Source organism: Epinephelus fuscoguttatus, linkage group LG17, assembly GCF_011397635.1.
Source record: "Epinephelus fuscoguttatus linkage group LG17, E.fuscoguttatus.final_Chr_v1".
Lineage (NCBI taxonomy): Eukaryota > Metazoa > Chordata > Actinopteri > Perciformes > Serranidae > Epinephelus > Epinephelus fuscoguttatus.
Window position 1 is genome coordinate 827199 of NC_064768.1, and position 23923 is coordinate 851121.

General features: G+C 39.5%; 1 protein-coding gene across 2 annotated transcripts in view; it reads left to right on the top strand.

The window, feature by feature from the left end:
- Nucleotides 1–23054, top strand: part of sacm1la (SAC1 like phosphatidylinositide phosphatase a) — a 135722-nt gene extending 112668 nt beyond the window's left edge. For both annotated transcript variants that reach the window (XM_049601576.1, XM_049601577.1), the window contains 3 exons: nucleotides 18400–18492; nucleotides 18577–18634; nucleotides 20850–23054. In XM_049601576.1, the coding sequence (XP_049457533.1) occupies nucleotides 18400–18492; nucleotides 18577–18634; nucleotides 20850–20986 (288 nt within the window). In that variant the 3' untranslated portion in view covers nucleotides 20987–23054. The remainder of the gene's footprint in view (nucleotides 1–18399; nucleotides 18493–18576; nucleotides 18635–20849) is intronic.
- Nucleotides 23055–23923: the final 869 nt, after the last annotated feature.

Sequence of the window (23923 nt, forward strand, 5' to 3'; positions counted from 1 at the left end):
GGTATTGAAAGGTTAATTTTTAATTGTGATTAATCAAATCATGTAAATTAAAAAAAACACTGAAGATAAAATAGTTTTGGGGCTGAAAATAATTTCTCACCTTCCTTTTAATATTACTGTTTAACCCTATGACACATGCTTTATCTTGGGGGGGGGGGGGGGGGGTGTTCAGGACAATCTGCCATCATTCCATGTCCTTCTATGTGTCTGTATTTTATATTAATTTTTATATCAATGAAAAAAACAAATCTGTGTGACTAAATTCTTACATTTTTACATGTATCTCACCATAGCAAGTTGGAAGTTGACATATTCTGCCATATATGGAGAGGGGAGGGGGGATGGTGGGACATTCTGTCACATCACAGCTGTCCAAAATATGTGGTTTGTGCCAGGCGGACATGATTGCCAGTATTTTTTCATTATTGCAAGAAATTCCATTGACTCATTCACAAGTCAAAAATATGTTTTATCTGAAAGAAACATGCAATATCTACATCTAAGATAATAGAAAAATAGTCAACCAAGTGCAATAATGTCAGTTATATATTGGGGGGGGGATTTTGGGCAATGGGTGGTGGGGGGGGGCACGTGTCCCCCTCAATGTATATGGCGACTGCTGCCCTGTCAGCATGCATAATTAGGTCTCTGTTGTCTGGGTGCGCAAAGGTGAAGTGTGCTGGTCTTGTCATACAAAGTTTGATGGAGTGTCAACTGGACAATATGGAGATATTTGCATCTTGAAAGCCGGACTACAAATGTGGATAGACAGGGAGAAACACACGCAAGCCTAAGACATGGAAAGATACAATATTCCTCACTTTATGAAGTGACTGATAACAAGATCTGTATAATGGATTGTAAAGAAATTCGTCAGGTTTTTATTTTGTAGACGATTGATCTGGATTTACAGCGTGATGGGATGACAGCACAATGATGTCTGGTATCACTGGAAAGCTCTGCTCCTGTGCTTTCATGTGATATGTGGGGCATTTCTGTGCGACCTTGCATTCGCGAGTAATCCATCCAAGAGTAATGTATGTGCAAAGCTGTATGAAATTTTTGTTCTACATAATTTGAGTGTAACATTATCATTTTTTTTCACTGTGAAAACATTGGACTACCAACAAGTGCTTGGTCTTGTCGGAAAGCTACGGTTCCACTGTGGCTTCTTGCTATGACTCACGGTTGCGGAGAAAATCCATAGAGAAGAACAGGTGTGAATTTGGACGCACTATGCGTCGTTCGGGCGCCCTCAATAGGGCACACACATAACATCCACAGCACAGTTCGCTGAGATACAATATAAAAATATCTTTGCATGCGTGCCCTCACCCACAGTATTTTACTCGATATGCATAAAACCAAAGGTAAAACTAAATGTTGAAATAGTAGTAATACCACATTCATTCAAAAAAACGACACAAGGGATGGAAAGGGGGGATGGCAGTTTTAGAAGGGGGATGATTTTGACCATTTTTATTTCAAGGGGGATGCCATCTCCTCTCATCCCACCTCAGCTTGAGTACTGCTTAGATTGTACTGTAGATTATGATGAGTTTGAACAGCTTTGCCTCTACAATGATGGGAAGCTAAATTGTAGGCAATTTTTGCCAGACCAGTTGAAACACTTAAATCATAATAATAACTTTTCATTGTTGCACCTTAACATTAGGAGTCTAAACAAGCATCAGGATGACCTAGTTTCCCTCTTAACAAGTATAGGCCAGAGCTTTAATGTCATTGGCTGCAGCAAAACCTGGCTAAATGAAGGATCTTATATGGACATCCTTAATCTTGATGGATATAAATTATACAATAAAAATAGATCTGGTAGATCAGGAGGAGGAGTCTGTTTGTATGCAGCCTCTGAACTCTCAGTTAGCATTTGTGATTAATTTATTATTGCCGATGGTCACTCTGATTCTCTATTCATAGACATAGATGTAAAAAGTAGTAAAAACATTATAGTTGGAGTAATTTACAGGCCACCAGATTCTGATGTTGACATCTACAAAATTAATTTAGAAAAACTCTTATATCGTATAAACAAAACAAATAAAACATGTTTCATTCTCTGGGACTTTAACATAGACCTCGTTAAGGATGATACTATGACAAATGACTTTATTAATATTTTGCATTCCTTTTCATTTTTTCCTACAATCAATACATTCACTAAAGTTACAGAGTCTAGCAGGACAATAATCAACAGTATCCTCTCAAATTCTTACAAAGTTCATATAGATTCTGGTATAATATTCTCAGATCTAACAGACCATTATCCTATTGTTTTATTCACTGATCTTGTTAAGAAAGTTGATGATTCCCCCACCAAAACTAAAGTTAAGGTTTTAAATGAAAAATCTTTACAAAAACTATGTGCAAACCTGCGAACTAAAACGTGGGATTCTGTCTATAATTGTAAGGACCCAAATACTGCATATAATGTACTAATTAATGAAATCAACGATTCTATGGATTGCACTATAAGCGAAAGACTCATAAAACAAAGTGCCATTACACAGAAACCCTGGCTTACAAAGGGTATTTTAAAATCTATCAATAAAAAGAATAAATCGTACGATTTGTTAAAAACCCTAGTGATGCAAATAAAGAAACATGTACAAAGTATAGAAATGAGCTCACACAAGTAATTCGCATGAGTAAGCGAAGGTACTATACTGTAGGGCTGTCAACGAATATTCTAAATTTGAATTTAAATTCGAATTTGAAAAAAAAATGGACCTTCGAATGTGAAAATTGATATTCGATTGTGGAGAGAAAAAAAAACACCACCGTAGCTGTCCTCTTGGCGAGTGGGCGTTGGCATCAGACGCGCATTTCTCTGCGCTGGTTGACAAGTGGTTCTGCTCCCAGCTGTTGTCTCCGTCACCCAGCTTGACACATTCGCTCGCGGCTCGCGCAGAGAATAGACCAGACGCCAAAATGATCGCTGCAGGGAGCGAGCATGTCACGGTCAGGCGCTTCGAGGCTATTCGCACCGCTTCCGCGGGCAGTGTGGCCACGGGTCAGAGAGGGGGGCGAGCGAGAGGTCCGCGGTCGTTTTTAACGTAATGTTAGCCTATAGATAATTGTTTTATGTGTTTTAATGCGTAGGTATGTAAATGTTTTCAAAGACGTTTATGTTGAAATAAAAATACCTACACGTAGTTATGTTTCCTTGTATTAATACATATACAAGTATGTTTCCTTGTATTAATTTGCCCTCTTGTGGACATAATGCAAAAAAAAAAAATTCGAATGGTTCAAACCTATGAGTTATTTTTAGAAAGAATATTGGAACGTCATTTTTGAGCAATTTTGACAGCCCTACTATACTGAACACATTAAAGTTTATCGGGGTGACCAAAAGAAATCGTGGCAGGTACTAAATGAAATCCTCTGTTGTAAGCATAAAAATACTATTCTCAGAAAATACCAAAATCAAGGGAAACTCCAAAAATGCTGAAAATATCACTGGAAATGCCACCAACAATGATGAACTCGACAGTAAATTTAATGATCATTTTGTTTCTATTGGAAAAAACCTCTCTCAAAAGATTAATCAACCACACAATGCCACATTTAGACAATACCTCAAAAGGCAATTATTTGAACTCTCTTTTCCTTAGGCCAACTGATAGAGATGAAGTGTTGAAAATTGTTATAAAATTCTGAAAGCTATTACAAGTGAAATTTTGGAGCCACTGGTCCACTCTATCAATCTCTTCTTACTCTGTGGAGTTGTGCCTGATATGACAAAAAATGCAAGAATCGTACCAGTGTTTAAGTCGGGGGATAAAAATGACTTACATAATTATAGACCCATATTTATTTTACCTGTCTTCCCCAAGGTACTGGAGAGAGTTGTTTGTCGTAGACTGAGTGACTTTTTAGAAAAATTTAAAATCCTATCTCCACAACAGTATGGCTTTAGGAAAGAGAGCTCCACCCAACCTGATCTCACAGAAATACGTGAAATGACCACGACCTCTTAACACCGCATTCCGTGGTGGCAGCACGTAATGGGTTGAAATTATGTGCTGCCACCACGAAAACAATGCCAATGTAAAGTCAATTAGGATCCTCTCCCGTGGTGGACACACGGATTCCCTGATTCAATCACGTCACGTCAACCTCGTTTTCCTCAATGATATCTTTAACATTCCTGTACACACACAAAAACGCGGAAGTGTCCTTGATAACTCAACAATATGACAGGTTAATGTCAAGGCCATAAAATAAAATAAATGTATTTTGCCAGCTTTTGATAGCGTAGGGCTTTAAGAGCATTGTGCTGTGGGCGGATGGGGCACGTGCCACTACTGTTTTGTAGCTGCTCTCTGCCGTCTGTGGGCTTAATGCCATTTCAGATTACCATCCGTCTGCCGTAACTGAATCCAAAAGCCACTAATAAATAAATAAATAAGAAGATAAAAATAAGGCTGAGCACGGAAGAACCAGAGAGGAAACACCATCACATGGAGCCGTCTGCCCCTGGCAACCCGGCCACCCTCCACTCCACCAGGGGAGAGTGGACCCCAAGCCAGCGCCACAGAACCAGCGGCTGCCCCCTGGTTATACCTCCGACCGTGGCAGCTGTCACACAAACCACTGCTGAAAATTATACATTTTGATACAGGTAGGCTATATACATATTGCAAAACTATGTAAAAGTACACCAAAGCATATTTTCGTTTCCAAATATTTATTTGAAAACGAAACCATTCATACGGTCAATATAAAACATTTTGTTGGTAATAAAAAACAAATGTAATCTCAATGTGACCACGCCAGCCGGCGGGACTGTGGCTGAACCATTTCCAATGTTCATTCATTCATTCATTCATTCATTCATTCAATCGCGTGTTCAGTGTGTGTGTGTGTGTTTCAGAGAGGAGTATCAATAAAAAAAAAGTAATTATTTCGGTGCTTATTTCTTTTATTCTTCCGTTTTTTTAATTAAAATGCGTAATATAGCCAACAATATTATAGACCAAATGTTAATCTAATTATTATTGTAGAATGTATTTAGCAAATCACCACTCTCAACTGGAGACAGCAGCAAAAAAAAAAACAAAAAACAAGGCATTATAAAAAGCCGACAAATAGTGTTAATTAATTGACGTGAGACATTGAAGAGGTTGTCTCCTATAGTCTGTAATTTTTTATTTTTTTTTTTATCATAACTTCTTGGAAATTACTCAAAAGTAGAACATGCTAAAAGTAAATACAATAATAGGCTAAATAGTATCTAAGCAATAATAAAGTCTCTAAACAATAATAAATATTATCTAAGTTATCTATTAGGCTACCATTCCACTCTGTAAATAGATTTTAAAATTTCAATATGATTTTAATATTATTTTTTGCTTATTTCATTAGTTATTGTTGGTTTTACTTTTTAGTAGTATTGTCTGAGGATAACTCATGTTAGTAACAGTACAGTAAAAAAGAAAAAAACAAGCAAAGAAACAAACAAAACTCATTTTATACACTGGGCCTTCAAAGTGCTCTCTGAAACTACACCTGGCATGGCTTGTGTCCAAAAAATGAAAAAATCTAAACTTTGTCGTAGAGCTAAACCAAATACATCATTGGAAAGGTCTCAACCTGGAGAGTAACATATGTCAGTATGAAGATTCTACATGGCTCCTGCTTTCAGCCATTGACCTTTGAACCTTGACCTCAGTGCATGTTTGAGGGCTTATAACTCAGCAACTAAAGGGGGTACAGACATGGGACCAACTGTTATAGAGAGCTCTTGACCTCAGCTATCATGTGAGTGTAGTCAATTCAATTCAATTCAATTTTATTTATACAGCCCAATATCACAAATCACAATTTGCCTCACAGGGCTTTACAGCATACGACATCCCTCTGTCCTTATGACCCTCGCAGCGGATAAGGAAAAACTCCCCAAAAAAACCCCTTTAACGGGGAAAAAAAACAGTAGAAACCTCAGGAAGAGCAACTGAGGAGGGATCCCTCTTCCAGGACGGACAGACGTGCAATAGATGTCGTACAGAACAGATCAGCATAACAAATTAACAGTAATCCACATGACACAATGAGTCAGAGAGAGAGAGAGAGAGAGAGAGATGCAGGTAATGACAGTAGCTTACAACAACATTATTGAAAGTAATAATATTATAGTTCTGGCTACTGTGGTACAATATGTTGAAAGTATGTATTAATATCTGGCAGTATACATGTGTGACAATAATCATATGTGTATAATAACAGTAGAAGTATGACTAATGACTAATGATGGCAGCAGCAGCAGCAGGAGGCATCTGGCAGGACCACGGCAGCAGCACAACCACACACGTCACGCTGTCCAGGCACCGCTGCGATATGAGTTAATCTGAGAGACAGTGGAGCACAAAGGCTCCGGAGAAGAAGCCGAGTTAGCAAGATGCAGTAATAGAATATGAGAGAGAGAGAGAGAGAGAGAGAGAGAGAGAGGAAGAAGAAGAGAAGGTGCCCGGTGTATTATAGGGGGGTCCTCCGGCAGACTAGGCCTAAGTCAGCCTAACTAGGGGCTGGTACAGGGCAAGCCTGAGCCAGCCCTAACTATAAGCTTTATCAAAGAGGAAAGTCTTAAGTCTAGTCTTAAATGTGAAGATGGTGTCTGCCTCCCGGACCGTAACAGGAAGATGATTCCACAGGAGAGGAGCCTGATAGCTAAAGGCTCTGGCTCTTGATCTACTTTTGGAGACTTTAGGGACCACGAGTAACCCTGCGTTCTCAGAGCGCAGTGTTCTGGTGGGATAATAAGGCACTATGAGCTCTCTAAGATATGACAGAGCTTGACCATTTAGAGCTTTATAAGTTAACAGTAGGATTTTAAATTCAGTTCTGGATTTTACAGGGAGCCAGTGCAGAGAAGCTAAAACAGGAGAAATATGATCTCGTTTCTTAGTTCCTGTTAGTACACGTGCTGCTGCATTCTGAATTAGCTGGAGAGTTTTAAGGACTTACTAGAGCTACCTGATAACAGAGAGTTACAGTAATCCAGCCTAGAGGTAACAAAAGCATGGACCAATTTTTCTGCATCTTTTCGGGTCAGGATAGGCCTAATTTTCGCAATATTACGCAGATGAAAAAATGCAGTCCGTGAGGTTTGTTTTAAATGAGAATTAAAAGACAAATCTTGATCAAATATTACTCCGAGGTTTCTTACGGTAGTGCTAGAGGCCAGAGCAATGCCATCAAGAGAAACTATGTCATCAGATAAAGAGTCTCTGAGTTGTTTGGGGCCAAGAACAATAACTTCAGTTTTGTCTGAATTTAACATCAGGAAATTGGTGCTCATCCAAGTTTTTATGTCCTTAAGGCAATTATGGAGTTTAGTTAATTGATTACTTTCTTCCGGCTTCATCGATAAATACAACTGAGTATCATTCACATAACAATGGAAATTTATATAGTGATTTCTAATGATGTTACCTAAAGGAAGCATATATGGAGTATGTAGGATTGGTCCGAGCACAGAACCTTGCGGAACTCCAAAACAAACTTTGGTACGTAATGACGATTCATTATGAACGTGAACAAACTGAAAACGATCAGATAAGATTTAAACCAGCTTAGTGCAGAACCTTTTAGGCCAATTAAGTGATCCAGTCTCTGCAGTAGAATTTGATGGTCAATTGTGTCAAACGCCACACTAAGATCTAATAAAACAAGTACAGAGACAAGTCCTTTGTCCGAAGCAATGAGAAGGTCATTTGTAATTTTAACTAGTGCTGTCTCAGTGCTATGATGCACTCTAAATCCTGACTGAAATTCCTCAAATAAATTATTATCATGGAGAAAATCACACAGCAGGTCTGCGACTACTTTCTCAAGGATCTTTGACATAAAGGGAAGATTAGATATTGGTCTATAGTTGGCTAACACCTCTGGATCCAGGGTGGGCTTTTTTAGTAGAGGTTTAATTACAGCTACCTTAAAAGACTGTGGTACATAGCCTGTTAATAAGGATATATTGATCATATCTAATATATGAGTGTTAACTAAAGGAAAGACCTCCTTAAGTAGCCTAGTTGGGATGGGGTCTAAGAGACACGTTGATGATTTGGATGAAGAAATCACTACAGTCAATTCTTGAAGAGAAATTGGGGAGAAGCAATCTAAATATATATTAGGTTTTACAGCTGTGTTTGAGGTTAGATAGGTACTATCTGAGGACAGGAGGTCATGAATTTTGCCTCTAATAGTTAGAATTTTGTCATTAAAAAAGCTCATAAAATCATTACTGCTAAGCGCTAAAGGAATACAAGGCTCAATAGAGCTTTGACTCTCAGTCAGCCTGGCTACAGTGCTGAAAAGAAACCTGGGGTTGTTCTTATTGTCTTCTATTAATGCTGAGTAATAGTTTGCTCTGGCATTGCGGAGGCCTCTCTTATAAGTTTTGAGACTGTCTGTCCAGATTAAACGAGATTCTTCCAGTTTGGTTAATCGCCAATTCCTTTCAAACTTTCGCGATATTTGTTTTAACTTACGGGTTTGAGAGTTATACCAAGGAGCGAATTTTCTTTGCTTTTTTAACTTCTTTTTAAGAGGAGCTACAGAGTCAAGTGTTGTTCGCAGCGAGCCTACGGCACTATCGACAAAATGATCAAAGTCGGTACGGGAAACCTCTGTTACTGAGGGACTTGGTATTGAATTTAATGACGGAGTAATCTTTTCCTTAAATTTTGCGACAGCACTATCTGATAAACATCTAGTATAGTAACTGTTGCTGAGTGGCGTGTGATCGAGTAAAAAGAAATCAAAAGTAATCAGATAATGATCCGATAGCGAGGGATTCTGTGGAAAGACTTTTAGGTTATCAATTTCAATTCCATACATCAGAACTAGATCGAGGGTATGGTTAAAACAGTGAGTGGGTTCATGTACACCCTGACTGAAGCCAATGGAGTCTAATAATGAGATAAACGCGGTAGCCAGGGATTCATAAGCAACTACGACATGAATGTTAAAATCGCCTACAATAATAACTTTATCTGATTTAAGAACTAAACTGGATAAAAACTCTGAGAATTCAGATACAAATTCAGAATACGGGCCAGGAGCACGGTACACTATAACAAATAAAAGTGGCTGCGAGGTTTTCCAGGTCGGATGTAAAAGACTAAGAACGAGGCTTTCAAATGAATTATAATCTAGTTTAGGTTTAGGGCTGATTAACAGACTAGAGTTAAAAATGGCTGCAACTCCCCCTCCTCGGCCGCTGCCTCGAGGAATGTGGGTATTATTATGACTGGGAGGAGTGGACTCATTTAGACTGACATATTCATCTGGACACAGCCAGGTTTCAGTGAGACTGAGTAAATCAATATGATTATCTGATATTAATTCGTTTACTAACACTGCTTTAGACGATAGAGACCTGATATTTAACAGTCCGCATTTAATTCTCCTGTTTTGTCTGTCTGTCACAGAAGAGGTTTTAATTTTTATGAGGTTGTTATGCACAACTCCTCTTTGTTTAATTTTAGATTTAAATAATTTAGGTGGTCGGGGGACAGACACCGTTTGTATAAAACTATGAAAACTATGGCTGGGTAACTGAACTAGAAGCTCAGAGAGGTGTATAGGACTGCGACTCTGAGTCCTGGTCTCAACTCTGGGTTGTCAGGGATTTAAATTACTAATAAAGTTTGCCAGGTTTCTAGAAATGAGAGCAGCTCCATCCAAAGTGGGATGAATGCCGTCTCCTAATAAGACCAGGTTTTCCCAGAAAGTTTGCCAATTATTAACGAAACCCACATCGTTTGCTGGACACCACCTGGACAGCCAGCGATTAAATGATGACATGCGGCTAAACATGTCATCATTGGTCAGATTTGGGAGGGGTCCAGAGAAAACTACGGAGTCCGACATCGTTTTTGCATATTCACACACCCAGGCAGTAATAATTTTAGTGACCTCCGATTGGTGTAACCGGGTGTCATTGCCGCCGACGTGAATAACAATCTTACTGAATCTACGTTTAGCTTTAGCCAGCAGTTTTAAATTTGATTCTATGTCGCCCGCTCTGGCCCCAGGGATACATTTGACTATGGTCGCTGGTGTTGCTAACTTCACGTTTCTCAGAATAGAGCTGCCAATAACCAGAGTTTTATCCTCAGCGGGTGTGTCGCTGAGTGGGGAAAAGCGGTTGGAAACGTGAACAGGCTGGTGGTGAGCCGTGGGCTTCGGCTTGGAGCTGTGCTTCTGGCGAATCAGAACCAACCTCCCGGCTGAACGGGAGTTACCGGAGGACAGTTAGCAGAGGCTAAGGCTATGCTGTGTGGCTCCGCACCGGCTACAGGGGGCTGGCTAACTACTGCAGCTACTGAATGGTTTTCCATGGTGCGGAGCCGCGCTTCTAATTCACTAAGCCTCACCTCCAACGCAGCAAATAAGCTACACTTATTACAATTACCACTGTCGCTAAAGGAGGCAGAGGCATAACTGAACATTTGGCACACCGAGCAACAGAGAGCAGAGGGAGAAGCCATCGCTAACTGTAAAGCTAATGTAGCTACCAAGGCTGGTAACGTGCAAACAACCGCTAAGAGATTAGCGAGACAGTCGTAGAAAGGAGGAGAGCTATAAGTGCTTAAACAGAACCAGTGTGGGTTAAGACTTGAAGTAGACGTTAAAGCAACTGAAGTGAGAAAGCAGGCTAGTAGAATCCACCAGAGCAGTACAGAGACGCTGTCACAGAAACACCGGAAATGACACAACTCGCTTTCCGCAATACGTCAGCACGTCAGCACCAAGATTTGCATTCAACAACTGAGGGTGCTGTCAGATATGGATAAAATATGGATAAAATTAATTTTCACCCATTTAGAAATTAGATATTTAAAATCTGATTTCACAAATGTGTTTACCATCCTCTTAAAGTCCACAGTGTACTCTCAATTCAGTATTTACAACTTCCAAATCTGGGAAAAACACTTAGATTTTTAAAAAACTACAATCCCCTGGGACCGCGCCATGCAGTTTGATACATATCAGCAACATAGTTGTAGTTCTTCTGATTTGCAAAGTAGGGTTCTAAATAGGGTTGTAAAAAGATATATCTACTGAATATATCTAATATCAAGTAAAGCCGAACTAGTTATTACACTCCACCTAGATGAACTATGGTAAGAAAAAGTAAAGATGTCGGTTAATTTTCAATATTTTAGCTAATACACTAGAAACGGCGTTTTTGGGACAGTAGGTTCATTTGCGGCTTGTAAAATAGAGTTGTAAAAAGATAGATCTACTGAATAAATCTAATATCTAGTGAAGCCGAAGTAGTTATTACACTGCACCTAGATGAACTATGTTAAGAAAAAAAGCAAGGATGTTGGCTAATCGTAGTTATTTTAGATAGTACTCTAAAAACAGCGTTTTTGGGACGGTAGGTTTTTTGCGGCTTGTTGTAAAACAGGGTCGTAAAAAGATACATCTACTGAATATATCAAATGTCTAGTAAAGCTGAACTAGTAATGTCACTGCACCTAGATGAAATATGTTAAGAAAAAATAGGCATGATGGTTCATTTCAGATATTTTAGCCAGTTCTCTAGAAACGGCGTTTTTGTGATTGAATATTTGAATAGTAATAATAGTAATAGTAACTAACCCTAACCCTAACAAACATCTAGAACAGCCGAACTATCACGTTATTATCATTATTATTATTATTGGTGGGAAATTATAACAGTGGAATGTATTTGCCGTTTTAATATCAAGAACACTTCCGCGTTTTTGTGTGTAGGCCATACAGGAATGTTAAAGATATCATTGAGGAAAACGAGGTTGACGTGATGTGATTGAATCATGGAATCCGTGTGTCCACCACGGGAGAGGATCCTAACTGACTTTACATTGGCATTGTTTTCGTGGTGGCAGCACGTAATTTCAACCCATTACGTGCTGCCACCAGGGAATGCGGTGTTAAGAGGTCGTGGTCATTTCACGTATTTCTGTGAGATCAGGTTGGCTCCACCTCTATGGCGATTCTGAATCTCTTGGAAAAAATTTATGATTGTATTGATAAAGGCGAGTTAGGCATTGGAGTTTTCCTTGATTTGTCAAAGGCTTTTGACACGATTGATTTTGAAATTCTTTTAAATAAGCTTAAATATTTATTTTTTTTATATATAAATGATTTTATACATTGTTCTAACATTCTACACAAAGTTCTGTTCGCAGACAGTGACGGACTGGCCATCTGGCATTTGGGCAAATGCCAGAACGGCCGCCAGGCAAAAATAAATAAATAAATAAAATAAATAAATAAATAAATAAATCTTCTCTTGGCGGCCCAAAACATTTTTATCGGCCACAATATACATATAAGTAGTAGCCTAAATATAATTTTAAATAAATATGAGTGAAATGGGGCTACCGGTAATATAAAGTGTTTTTGGTCATCAAGCATTTTTTCGCGATCATTAAGTGATGACATTTGACATCTGACAAGTGACAAATGAATGATGGATAATGCACTCAACGTCAAGGACAACATCACAGCAACAAAAGAAAATGGATCGAGGCACAAAAAGACGAGTGGAGAAGAGTGGAGCGGAGAAAAAGAGAAAAAAGGAAAGCTATGCTCGCGGAGTGAAAAGTATGCGAAAATATAAGATTTATTTACAAAAAAGTGTTTACCCGGCGGCGACAGATCGAGCACCTCTGCAGCAAGTGCAGCTAGCAGTACGGCCTCTGCCTCAGAGAAGAGCAAACTCCTTCGCAGCCTGCTAACTACTTAAAGGTAAGACATAATAATAATAAATAATAATAACTTAATTTGTATAGCACCTTTCAAAACGGAGTCACAGCGTGCTTAACAATAAAAACAATTACACAATAAAAACAATTAGTACATAAAACAATAAAACATCAAATAATTTAAAAACAGTTACAATAATTAATTACCATCAATTAAGAAAAGACCATACGATAAATGTGAGTAAGAAGAGATTTAAAAGAAGACACTAAGAGACACATATTTATTTTTATACTTTAGCTGTGCAGTGCTCTTGTCATGTTTTGGTTAAGCTATTGTAATATGCATTGTGGCTGCTGTAACATTATGGCTTATAAGACATAGGGTCCTTCTTGTTTCTGTTGTAACTAGTGCTTTTGATAGAGCTATTGAAATGTGCACTGTGGCTGTTCAGTGCTCTTTTCATGTTTTGGTGAAGCTATTGTAACATGCATTGTGGTTGGTGTAAGATTTATGTTTCTGTTGTTATAATTTGGTTGTGCTGTCTTCTGTCCAAGAGGGGGCGCCTATGGTTAATGGTGGAAGTAGGCTAAGCCTTTAGGATGAAGTTGTGTGGTGTTTAATTTCAGAGTTTTGTGTTTTGGTAGACATAGAGCTAGTATTATTAACTGAGATTATTAGTCTGGCCTTTGAACGTGCCTGAATTTATGGGGGTTCTGCTGCTGCCTTATTATCTTGTGTGCTGTGCATTGTTGTCTACTGTACCAGTGCGATTGTAGTGAGTTGATTGCGTGGTGTGTGTTCTGAATTTCTACATTCTCATCATATGGTTAGCTTTCCACATGCTCCCATGCAAGCCACTAATCAATTTTATCATTCATAATGACTGTGTCTGTATATCTCCTCTTCTATTGTGCATCAAGGCAGTGAGTGTGTGAGTTTCTATGGTAGTTGTGGAACAGTCTGTGTCTCTGTGGCGCTCTGAAACGTTCTGCCAATGGTAGTGTTTTTTATGTTAGTATGTGTAAAATCATCAGTCATAGTACCTAGTAATATGTGGGAGGGGGCATATGAGACACCACGCCTGTTCTTTCACAAATAAGGAACTGATGATCTAAAATGATGTAAAAATGCATATATTTTTTGTAAAATAATATGAAAATTTTCACCCCTGGCTCGCCGATGCTGCGCCATGGGGCCTCTGTATCAGAAATGCCAGAGCCTCTTTTTGGTCCCAGTCCGTCACTGTTCACAGATGATACTAATTTATTTTTATCACACAAGAACATAAATGATCTGCAAAAGAACCTCAATGATGAAGTGATCAAGGTTGATACATGGTTAAAATGCAATAAATTATCTCTAAATATAAATGAGACAAACTTTATAATTTTTTGATCCAACAGAAATCGGGGCAACCTTGAACTTAATGATATTAAAATAAATGACTGTCCTGTTGAGAGAGTGAAGTCCACTAGATTCCTGGGAGTTCATATGGACGAGTTTGTAAATTTCAGGGGCCATATTGATGTATTAACTACGAAACTATCAAAATATGTTGGATGAGGTATTTCTTACCTGGTGAAGCACTTGTAACATTATATCGGTCATTATTTGAGTCTCATCTTAATTATTGCAATATTATTTGGAGCAATACATTTCCCAGCCACCTAGCCACCTATACCCTCTATACCCACGACTGCACACCCACCAACCCGAACGACGGCATTAAGTTTGCGGATGATACCACCGTAGCGGGGCTCATCTCAGGAGGAGACGAGACTGCATACAGGGAGGAGGTGTCAGCATGGTGCTCCATGAACAATTTCATCCTCAGCACCTCCAAAACCAAAGAGCTGATAGTCGCCCTCAGGTGAAGGAAATCTGACATTCAGCCTATTGTCATCAATGGGGATGGAGTGGAGATGGTCTCAGACTTCAGGTTCCTCGGCACTCACATCAAGGAGGACCTGTCATGGACAACAAACACCACGGCACTGCTGAAGAAGGCACAACAGAGACTGTATTTCCTAAGGATACTCAGGAAGAAAAACTTAACACAGAAACTGTTAGTGTCCTTCTACTGTCTTCTATCTTGAGGACATTTACAATACATGCTGCCTCAGGAGAGCCCACAGCATCCTCAGAGACCCATCCCACCCTGGCCACCACCTATTTGAACTATAGCACCATCAAAGCAAAAACAAACAGACTGAAAAACAGCTTTTACCCCAAAGCTGTCATTGCACTGAACTCTGCACAATCCTGAAAACACTTGAATATTCACTAAATACTCTACTGTGCAATATACAGCCATCTGTGCAATATTATGCTGTCTGTGCAATATATAATAGACTGGGTTCTACTTAAAATGATAGTGTAAATCTGTATACTAGTGTAATTTGTTTTGTACAGTTTAGTGATATTTTTTATTTCTTATTTAAAGTTTATTTTTATGATATTTCTATAGCTGTTGTTTTGCTGCCTTGTTTTTAACGTATACCTCTATTGCACTGAATCTGAGAGCTGCTACCTCACTTTTGTTGTACTCATACAATGACAATAAAGAGATTCTGATCATCATTTGGAAAGCTCAACATTTCTCTATTTATGCTCTCAAAAACACCGCAAATAACTACAGTTGTGCTCATAAGTTTACATACCCTGGCAGAATTTGTGATTTTTTTGGCCATTTTTCAGAGAATATGTATGATAAGAGAACTTTTTTTTCACTCATGGTTAGTGGTTGAGTGAAGCCATTTATTGTCAAACAAATGTGTTTACACTTTTTAAATCATAATGACAACAGAAACTACCCAAATGACCCTGATCAAAAGTTTACATACCCCGGAGATTTTGGCCTGATAAAATGCACACAAGTTGAAACAAACGGGTTTGAATGGCTACTAAAGGTAACGATCCTCACCTGTCATCTGTTTGCTTGTAATCAGTGTGTGTATAAAAGGGCATTGAGTTTCTAGACTCCTGACAGACCCTTGCATCTTTCATCCAGTGCTGCACTGACGTTTCTGGATTCTGAGTCATGGGGAAAGCAAAAGAATTGTCAAAGGATCTGCGGGAAAAGGTAATAGAACTGTATAAAACAAGAAAGGGATATAAAAAGATATCCAAGGAATTGAGAATGCCAATCAGCAGTGTCCAAACTCTAATTAAGAAGTGGAAAATGAGGGATTCTGTTGAAACCAAACCACGGTCAGGTAGACCAACAAAAATTTCAGCCACAACTGCCAGGAAAATTGTTTGGGATGCAAAGAAAAACCCACAAATAACTTCAGCTGAAATACAGGCCTCTCTGGAAAAAAGTGGTGTGGCTGTTTCAAGATGCACAATAAGGAGGCACTTGAAGAAAAATGGGCTGCAATGGTCGAGTTGCCAGAAGAAAGCCATTACTACGCAAATGCCACAAAGCATCCTGCTTACAATACGCCAAACAGCACAGAGACAAGCCTCAGAACTTCTGGAACAAAGTCATTTGGAGTGATGAGACCAAAATTGAACTTTTTGGCCATAACCATAAACGCTACATTTGGAGAGGAGTCAACAAGGCCTATGATGAAAGGTACACCATTCCTACTGTGAAACACAGAGGTGGATCGCTGATGTTTTGGGGATGTGTGAGCTACAAAGGCACAGGAAACTTGGTCAAAATTGATGGCAGGATGAATGCAGCATGTTATCAGAAAATACTGGAGGAAAATTTGCACTCATCAGCCCGGAAGCTGCGCATGGGACGTACTTGGACATTCCAACATGACAACGATCCAAAACACAAGGCCAAGTCAACCTGTCATTGGCTACAGCAGAATAAAGTGAAGGTTCTGGAGTGGCCATCTCTTAGTGGTAGAGCAGGCGGCCCATATACAAGGCTGTTGCCGCAGCGTCCCGGGATCGACTCCAGCCTGTGGCCCTTTGCTGCATGTCACTCCCTCTCTCTCCCCCCACCTTTCACACTTGTCTGTCCTATCCATTAAAGGCTAAAAATGCCCCAAAAAATATCTAAAAAAAAAAAAAAAAAAAAAAGACTTCAAGCTGTTGTTGATGTTAAAGAAAGGGGGCAATACACAATATTAAGAACTGGGGTATGTAAACTTTTGATCAGGGTCATTTGGGTAGTTTCTGTTGTCGTTATTATTTAAAAAGAGTAAACACAGTTGTTTGATAATAAATGGCTTCACCCAACCACTAACCATGAGTGAAAGAAAAGTTTTTGTGTTATCATTCATATTCTCTGAAAAATAGCAAAGAAATCACAAATTCTGCCAGGGTATGTAAACTTAAGAGCACAACTGTAATCTGAGACAACTAGGATATATACCCAGGTTCAGTGTAACTTATCCATCTCACTGTTAAGAAGCAGAAAAACTTTCATCAAAACTGATCTGAGTTCAGACTGTTTACTGACAGCACAGCTATACTCACGGATAACTGAGCCTCCTACTGTACCTGCTTGTCAAACAGCATCAGACCATAAACCTTATCAAGACAATCTGGCTCTGAGTGGAGTCCTGCGGGAATCAACAGCTGTGAAGTCCGGCGGCTGGTGGCTGCTTGCTCCGCTGCCGTTCAGTGGCTAATAAGCAGAGCTGACTGCTAACAGCCACTGCTGCTACTAACAAACTCCACAAATCCATTCAACAGCTTCACCATCCACAGTCAGACACACATGGCTGATCATTTACTGCTGAATTACGGCTCACAACTCGCAACAATGGCTGACACTGCTCCATTGTGAGTGTTTTAGCTGTATAGTCCACCACAAACATGTTTGTCACGTGTAGTCTAGTCAACGAAAATGAAACCTAAATTTTGTCTTAGTTTTTATCATCAAGATCTATTTTTAGCTTGTCATTGTCTCCTTTTCGTCATGGAAAAAAGGTCGTTGACGAAAACTTTTCATCATAGTTTTCATCAACAGAGTTAACACTGGTGAGCGTCTGACACCATAATGATTGAGGTGTTTCACGCACCATTGTCCGCCCCTGTCAGCTATTGTCAGCTGATTCAGCATGTTGAATCAGCGATGGCAGAGCCCATCTGTGAATTAAATCACTGTGATTGTCAGTTCAGCTCAGTGCATGAGAGGACAAACAGAATCGAGGAAAGTAAACAAAGAGCTAAAATCCAGAACGAGTGAGACCAAAACAAACTTGTTACATAAAGTCAGATTATTTTTCTTCATCCACTGAGCTCTTTAGCAGAAACATTTCTTGATGGTTTGTGTTATTTTACATTGGCACACAGTAAATGTGCTCTGTTCTGTCAACATTGGATTGTGTTATTCATGTGCTAACTGGCTAACTAGCGTCAAGACCGTCTTCCGGGTTCCCTTTTTTAATGATGAATAGAGACGACCAACGCCTGCTGGTGTGGAGAGTTATTTCACACACAGGTGCAGAATGTATGTGCTTGTTGGCTTTCGGCTGTAGTCTTTGTGCTGTGTTTAAGCGCAACTTTTTGGCCAAGGCACTGAGGACATGATGTGACGCAACAGTCGGCTTTCATTGCTGCTAGTTCTAGGGATGGGTCATGATTTTCGAGGGGGGGGGGGGCAGTGAAGCTGGCTGTGAAATGAGCCCCAGTAAAGAAATAAATGTGGTTTGGAATAGTATCATCAATCCAGTCACAGCGTCACTGTGGTTTTGTTGGTTTCAGGATTCTATTGACCTGTTTCTGGGTAACTTTGCTGTCGATGAGTCTGACGGACCCACTCCTCTTCGTGTGCAGAAGGACTGGAAGTTCCTCACGGTCAGTATATCAGTACTTTCTGTCTTCTCAGCAGCAGCAGTTAATGTGACTGTTAGTCTGATCCTTTGAATCCTGCTCTTGCAGCTGCCCATCATTATGCTGGTGGCATTTTCCATGTGCATCGTCTGTCTTCTCATGGCTGGTAAGTTCTTCTCCTCTCATGAATCTACGCTGATTTTGTCAATGTTGGTTCAAGCCAGCACTGCTGAAATCTTTTTCGGTGAACAATTTATTTTAAGATACAGGAGACTGTTATTTGTGATTAAATAGGTCTTAACATCATTGGTAGTTTTGCTATTAGCTTGTCCTTTCAATAACTAATAGTTTTTTATTTCTTTTGTTTTGTTACTTGTTACTTTATTCCCTTGTTAAAATGTTATGAACTGTTTAAAATAGTGACTTTTTGTGGGGTTGAACTGAAGGACTATTACAGTTGAAAACCTGTCAATTAGGCCAGATTTGTCTTCATATAAATTTCACATGGTGTTTAACCGCATCTTTTTACCCGCTCTGAATGGCCACACTTGACAGTGGGGTAAAAAAGTCTGCAGTTTAAAGCTGCAGTCAGACCAAGATTTACCAAGCAACATTTACTAGGGGCCCAGTGGCAAAAAGCAGTGGAGACAGGGTGGTAGGGTTATAAACAAATTCCTGATAGGGAGTGTGACTTTCTGGCCACTTAGAGCAACATCCTTTCTTCCCTGCTGCCTGTATTATTTCACCATGCAGTTATAAAGCAAGAGTATAAACAAACAGTATTTCCTGAATGAGAAGTCCACCCATTCCCTCTCTGTCAAAACCGGCGGGATAGAGCCTCAAGATGTTAGGTGTGTTCCAAAATGCATAATTTTGCCTTTTACTTTTATTATGTACTGCAGCTACTCTCAGAGAGTACATACTGTTGCATGCAGCATGCACACAATCGGGACATAAACAGTACAACCTGAACTTTGACCGTCTTTGTGATATATTTGTTACTTTGGTGATAAAGCAAAACGTTCACCGAGCTCACCAGAGACAGATCCGGAGAGATCTGCTGTTGTTGTTACTCTGCAATTTATGAAGTTTAACTTTTAACTTATAATTGCATACAAGGGAGATTATAACATATACCACAGTAAAATTACATCTGCATTTCTCTGTTATTGTTATTTTCATAGATGTTTCCTGTTGTTGGTGGTAATCTATATGATTATTTTGTTCATTTAAACAATTAATATTCCTGTTTTTACTATTGGGTTAGTCATCACTTACTTGAATGTGCTGTTATTGCAGCCTCTGAGAGCTGTCAAGCAGCTGTCAACAAGCAGGCATCTCTTGGCGGCTCTGGTGATGTGACAAATCTTCATCTGTGCAGAGGATTGTGCGTCAGAACAGCCAGAAAAGCATGCTGGCTTGCATACTGCAAAATATGACTGGATGTAGTAGAACATCCTGGTATTTTTGGCATACTGCAATTGACATACTATGTATTGGGACATACATTCTGGTATACTATATAGTATGGTTGTATGGGTACTGGAATGCACATTTTGTGTCAGAGAGATGTTGGGCGACAGTATTCCAGATGCTGACACTTAAAGGAATACTTCACCCATGACCAAATGACCATTTGTTAATCTCTAAGGCATGCCGTGTTACATTTAATTTATGAAGAAAACCCTTTTAACCCTCAGTATTGAAGTCTGGCCTGGTCGATAGTCAGGTAACTGTGACCTCACAAAACATGGTTTTGGCCAAAACTCAAGAATTCATATGCTAATTATGACAAAACTTCACACAAATGTTTAATAGGATAAATGATGAGGTGATGACATTTTATATCCAAAAGGTCAAAGGTTAACTTCACTTTAACATCATAATAAATATGTAAAAACACTTTTCTGGCCATTTTTTAACATCACAACTCAGGAACAGAAGGGGAGACATTTGGTCAGATACTGAATTGCTGTTCTAGAAACAACATTTAGTTATAAAATATTCAGTTTTATTCCTGTTGTGATTTTATTCTTTTTAAAAAATAATTCCTTGTAAATGTTACACTATCGAATCACTATCAGGATTCGAATCAAATTGGGACCCCTTTAATCGAAATCGAATTGATTCAGGAAATCAGTGGCGATACCCAGCCCCAGTCAGAACTGGTGACACTTATCTTGGGTGTCCAACTTGAAACTGTGCTGATTGTATAGATTCCCTGTGCTGTTGGGGAGAAGATGTGTGTGAAGCATCCATGTTTTCACAGACATGGATGTAAACTGTAAGAGAAACTAGTGTGTGGAGGCATACAATTGTGAGCCAGTAATTCTAGTTGTGGTTTTGAAAACCAGACTAAATGACTACAATATGTTTTCCAGGTGACACTTGGACAGAGACCCTGGCTTATGTGATGTTCTGGGGGGCTGCTAGTGCGATTACAGCCACTATCATCCTGTTTAACGGCCAAGACTTTGTGGACGCCCCCAAACTGGTTCACAAGGAGAAGCTGGACTGAGCATGCATGCATGCATGTTTTTGTGTGTGTGTGTGTGTGTGTGTGCGTGCGTGCGTGCGTGCGTGCGTGCGTGCGTGCGTATGTGAGGAGTATCTGGGCCCAGCAGGTTCATATACCTCATAATTTTTAAAGTCTTCTTCCCCAGGTCTGGACTCCAGACTGATCTGCTGCCTTCATACTGCCCTCCAGACTTCCTCATCCAAAACAGTTTTTCTGTTATTTGACTACATTATTAACCTTCTTCAGTTGTACTGCACACACTCCATCACATGGTTTGCATTGAATTTCCTAGATTCCATATACTGTATCTTTAGGTTGGTTATGCTGGTTTGTTGGTTATGTAGGCCATAGGTTGTCAGTTATACAGAGGATCTGTGATGGCACTTTAGGTAACTGTTTCTGTGTTAATTATTTTCCACCAAAAAGACTCCTAACACTAGTGCTCATTTTCTTATTTGTGAATCATTCTTAAAAATTTAAATCTGTCACAATGTTATAACAAGAATTTTTCTATTGTGCTTCATTACAAGCCTTTTAGTTAGCAGCCCTGCTCACCCACATAGGTGTTTTTGATTATTCTGGCTGATCAGACCTCCAGTCAGGTTGTCACGTTTGGTGGAGCTATGCTGGAAATTACATAATATCAACAAGCTCTGTGTACAAATAAATGATAAAAGTATTAAGATGTCCTGTCTAAATCGGTATACCAAAAACAACCAAAGAGTGAAGGAGATGTCAAGTGCAGTTTATACAAGTACACAGTCTTTGGAACAACCTGTAAACACCGTGTAAAGTTGATATGACTAACATGTTTGCAAACAGTGACTAACTTTAATTATTTGAAGTTGGGCAGTAGTGTACAGGGAATTTTCAGAGCTTTTTACTTCAAACAGCTGCCTGCTGCTAGAAATGAAGTTGATAAGAGCAGAGTTTTGGACCGTAAAACCAAAACAGTGAGCTGAAGAAGTTAGAAAGCTCTGTAGTGCTTTGGAGTTAGTGATAATTCTCTGTGTTCATCACCACAAATGACCGCATTCATGCTACACACAGTCATTTGATCCATCGTTAATATAAAAATCTTGATTAGTGCAGCTTTAAAGAAACTCAATGTGATTATTTATTAAGGTCAATTAACCCTGAACAGTTACTGTCAATGATGTGGCACTCAAGATGCAGTTTATTACATAGTAATGATGTATCGAACTGATGAATAGTGCACTCTATACAGTGTGTGCACTTGAGTTTTGAATATAACAAGCCTTACGAACTTGCATATGAAATATAAATATCTGGCTAATCTGTATGTAAGTGGAGTGAACAATACATATTTCTATTAAGCTAACTTTGGGAGAGTATCTATGATGCCTTTGCCCCATGAAAAAAACAAACAAAATGTGTTCCCTGCATACAGTACAGGCCAAAAGTTTGGACACACCTTCTCATTCAATGCGTTTTCTTTATTTTCATGACTATTTACATTGTAGATTCTCACTGAAGGCATCAAAACTATGAATGAACACGTGGAGTTATGTACTTAACAAAAAAAGGTGAAATAACTGAAAACATGTTTTATATTCTAGTTTCTTCAAAATAGCCACCCTTTGCTCTGATTACTGCTTTGCACACTCTTGGCATTCTCTCGATGAACTTCAAGAGGTAGTCTGGGCTTGGTATTCATGTGAATGCCACTTGGCATGCTCCACCCACCCAAACACTGTTACAGACCAGGTACCCTCACCCCCCTTGACAACAGTATTCCCCAATAGCAGTGCTCCCCCAGCAGGACAGTGTACCACGCTACACCGTAAAAACTGCTCAGGAATGGCCCAAGGAACGTGACACAGAGCACAAGGTGTCGACCTGCCCTAATCTTCCAGATCCTGATCTGATAGAGCATCTGTGGGATGTACTGGTCCCTTAATACGACACATCACTGTGGTGTCTGGCACCAGGGCGTTGGTGGCAAGTCCTTGAGTCCTGTGGGTTGTAAAGTGGGGTACGCACATTTCCGACAGATGCTCAATCAGATTGGGATCTCAGGAATTTGGAGGCCAGGTAGACACCTCAAGCTCTTTGTCCCGTTCATCAAGACATTCCTGAACAGTTTATGTGGTGTGGCATGGTGCATTTGGGGTGGGGAAAGGGGCGTGATTTTATTTGCCACTGCTTTAGCTAGCTAGATGGGACTGTAACAACCCCATTCTTTATTTGGCTTACAAAGCTGTGGTTAGTTGATTAGCTTTCTATCCAGGGGAAAAACTCAATGCAGTTTAATGGAGCTACATTTATAGCTTGACTAGGCCATTTAATTGGATGTCTGTCCTTGTACCAGTATACAAGCACAGGTGGGAAATCAATTAATTACCAAAGTATGTCCGACTCCTCTATGGTAAGTGGTGATATGTCCCATTTCAGCTTGTTAGTATTGGACCTTTTTCTGGTTGACCTATTACATCACAGACCAAACAATCGACAAACAAGTTAGCTATGGTTATTTAGTGGCAAACTGGTACCAAGGTGGACTGCTTTTGACAACTCTACATTATGTCCATCCAAAAATGCACAGCTCTGGATGTAGATTTCGCCATGTTGTTACTGGCGTCTTCCTCTGTTACACATTTAATGTAATTCGACTTCAAGGCCAAAGCCCAGGGTAGAAACTGTGGAGCATATGCAGAGCACCTAGGCCAGTTTGGGTCTGACTGACTGTGCACATGCAGGAGATATTCAGCTCCCATTCACATTATCTGGATGTGTTAGTCCGACTTTGAGAAATTCAATATATTACAATTTCAATCAGACTAACATGTTTACTTGTATTTTAAAAGTCCGGTTTTAGTCAGGCTAACACAATAAATTCACTGTGGCTAATATCATGTAAACGTACTGACTGTCAGTGGGAAAAACACCAGACCTATTTGAGTCTTTTAACAAATC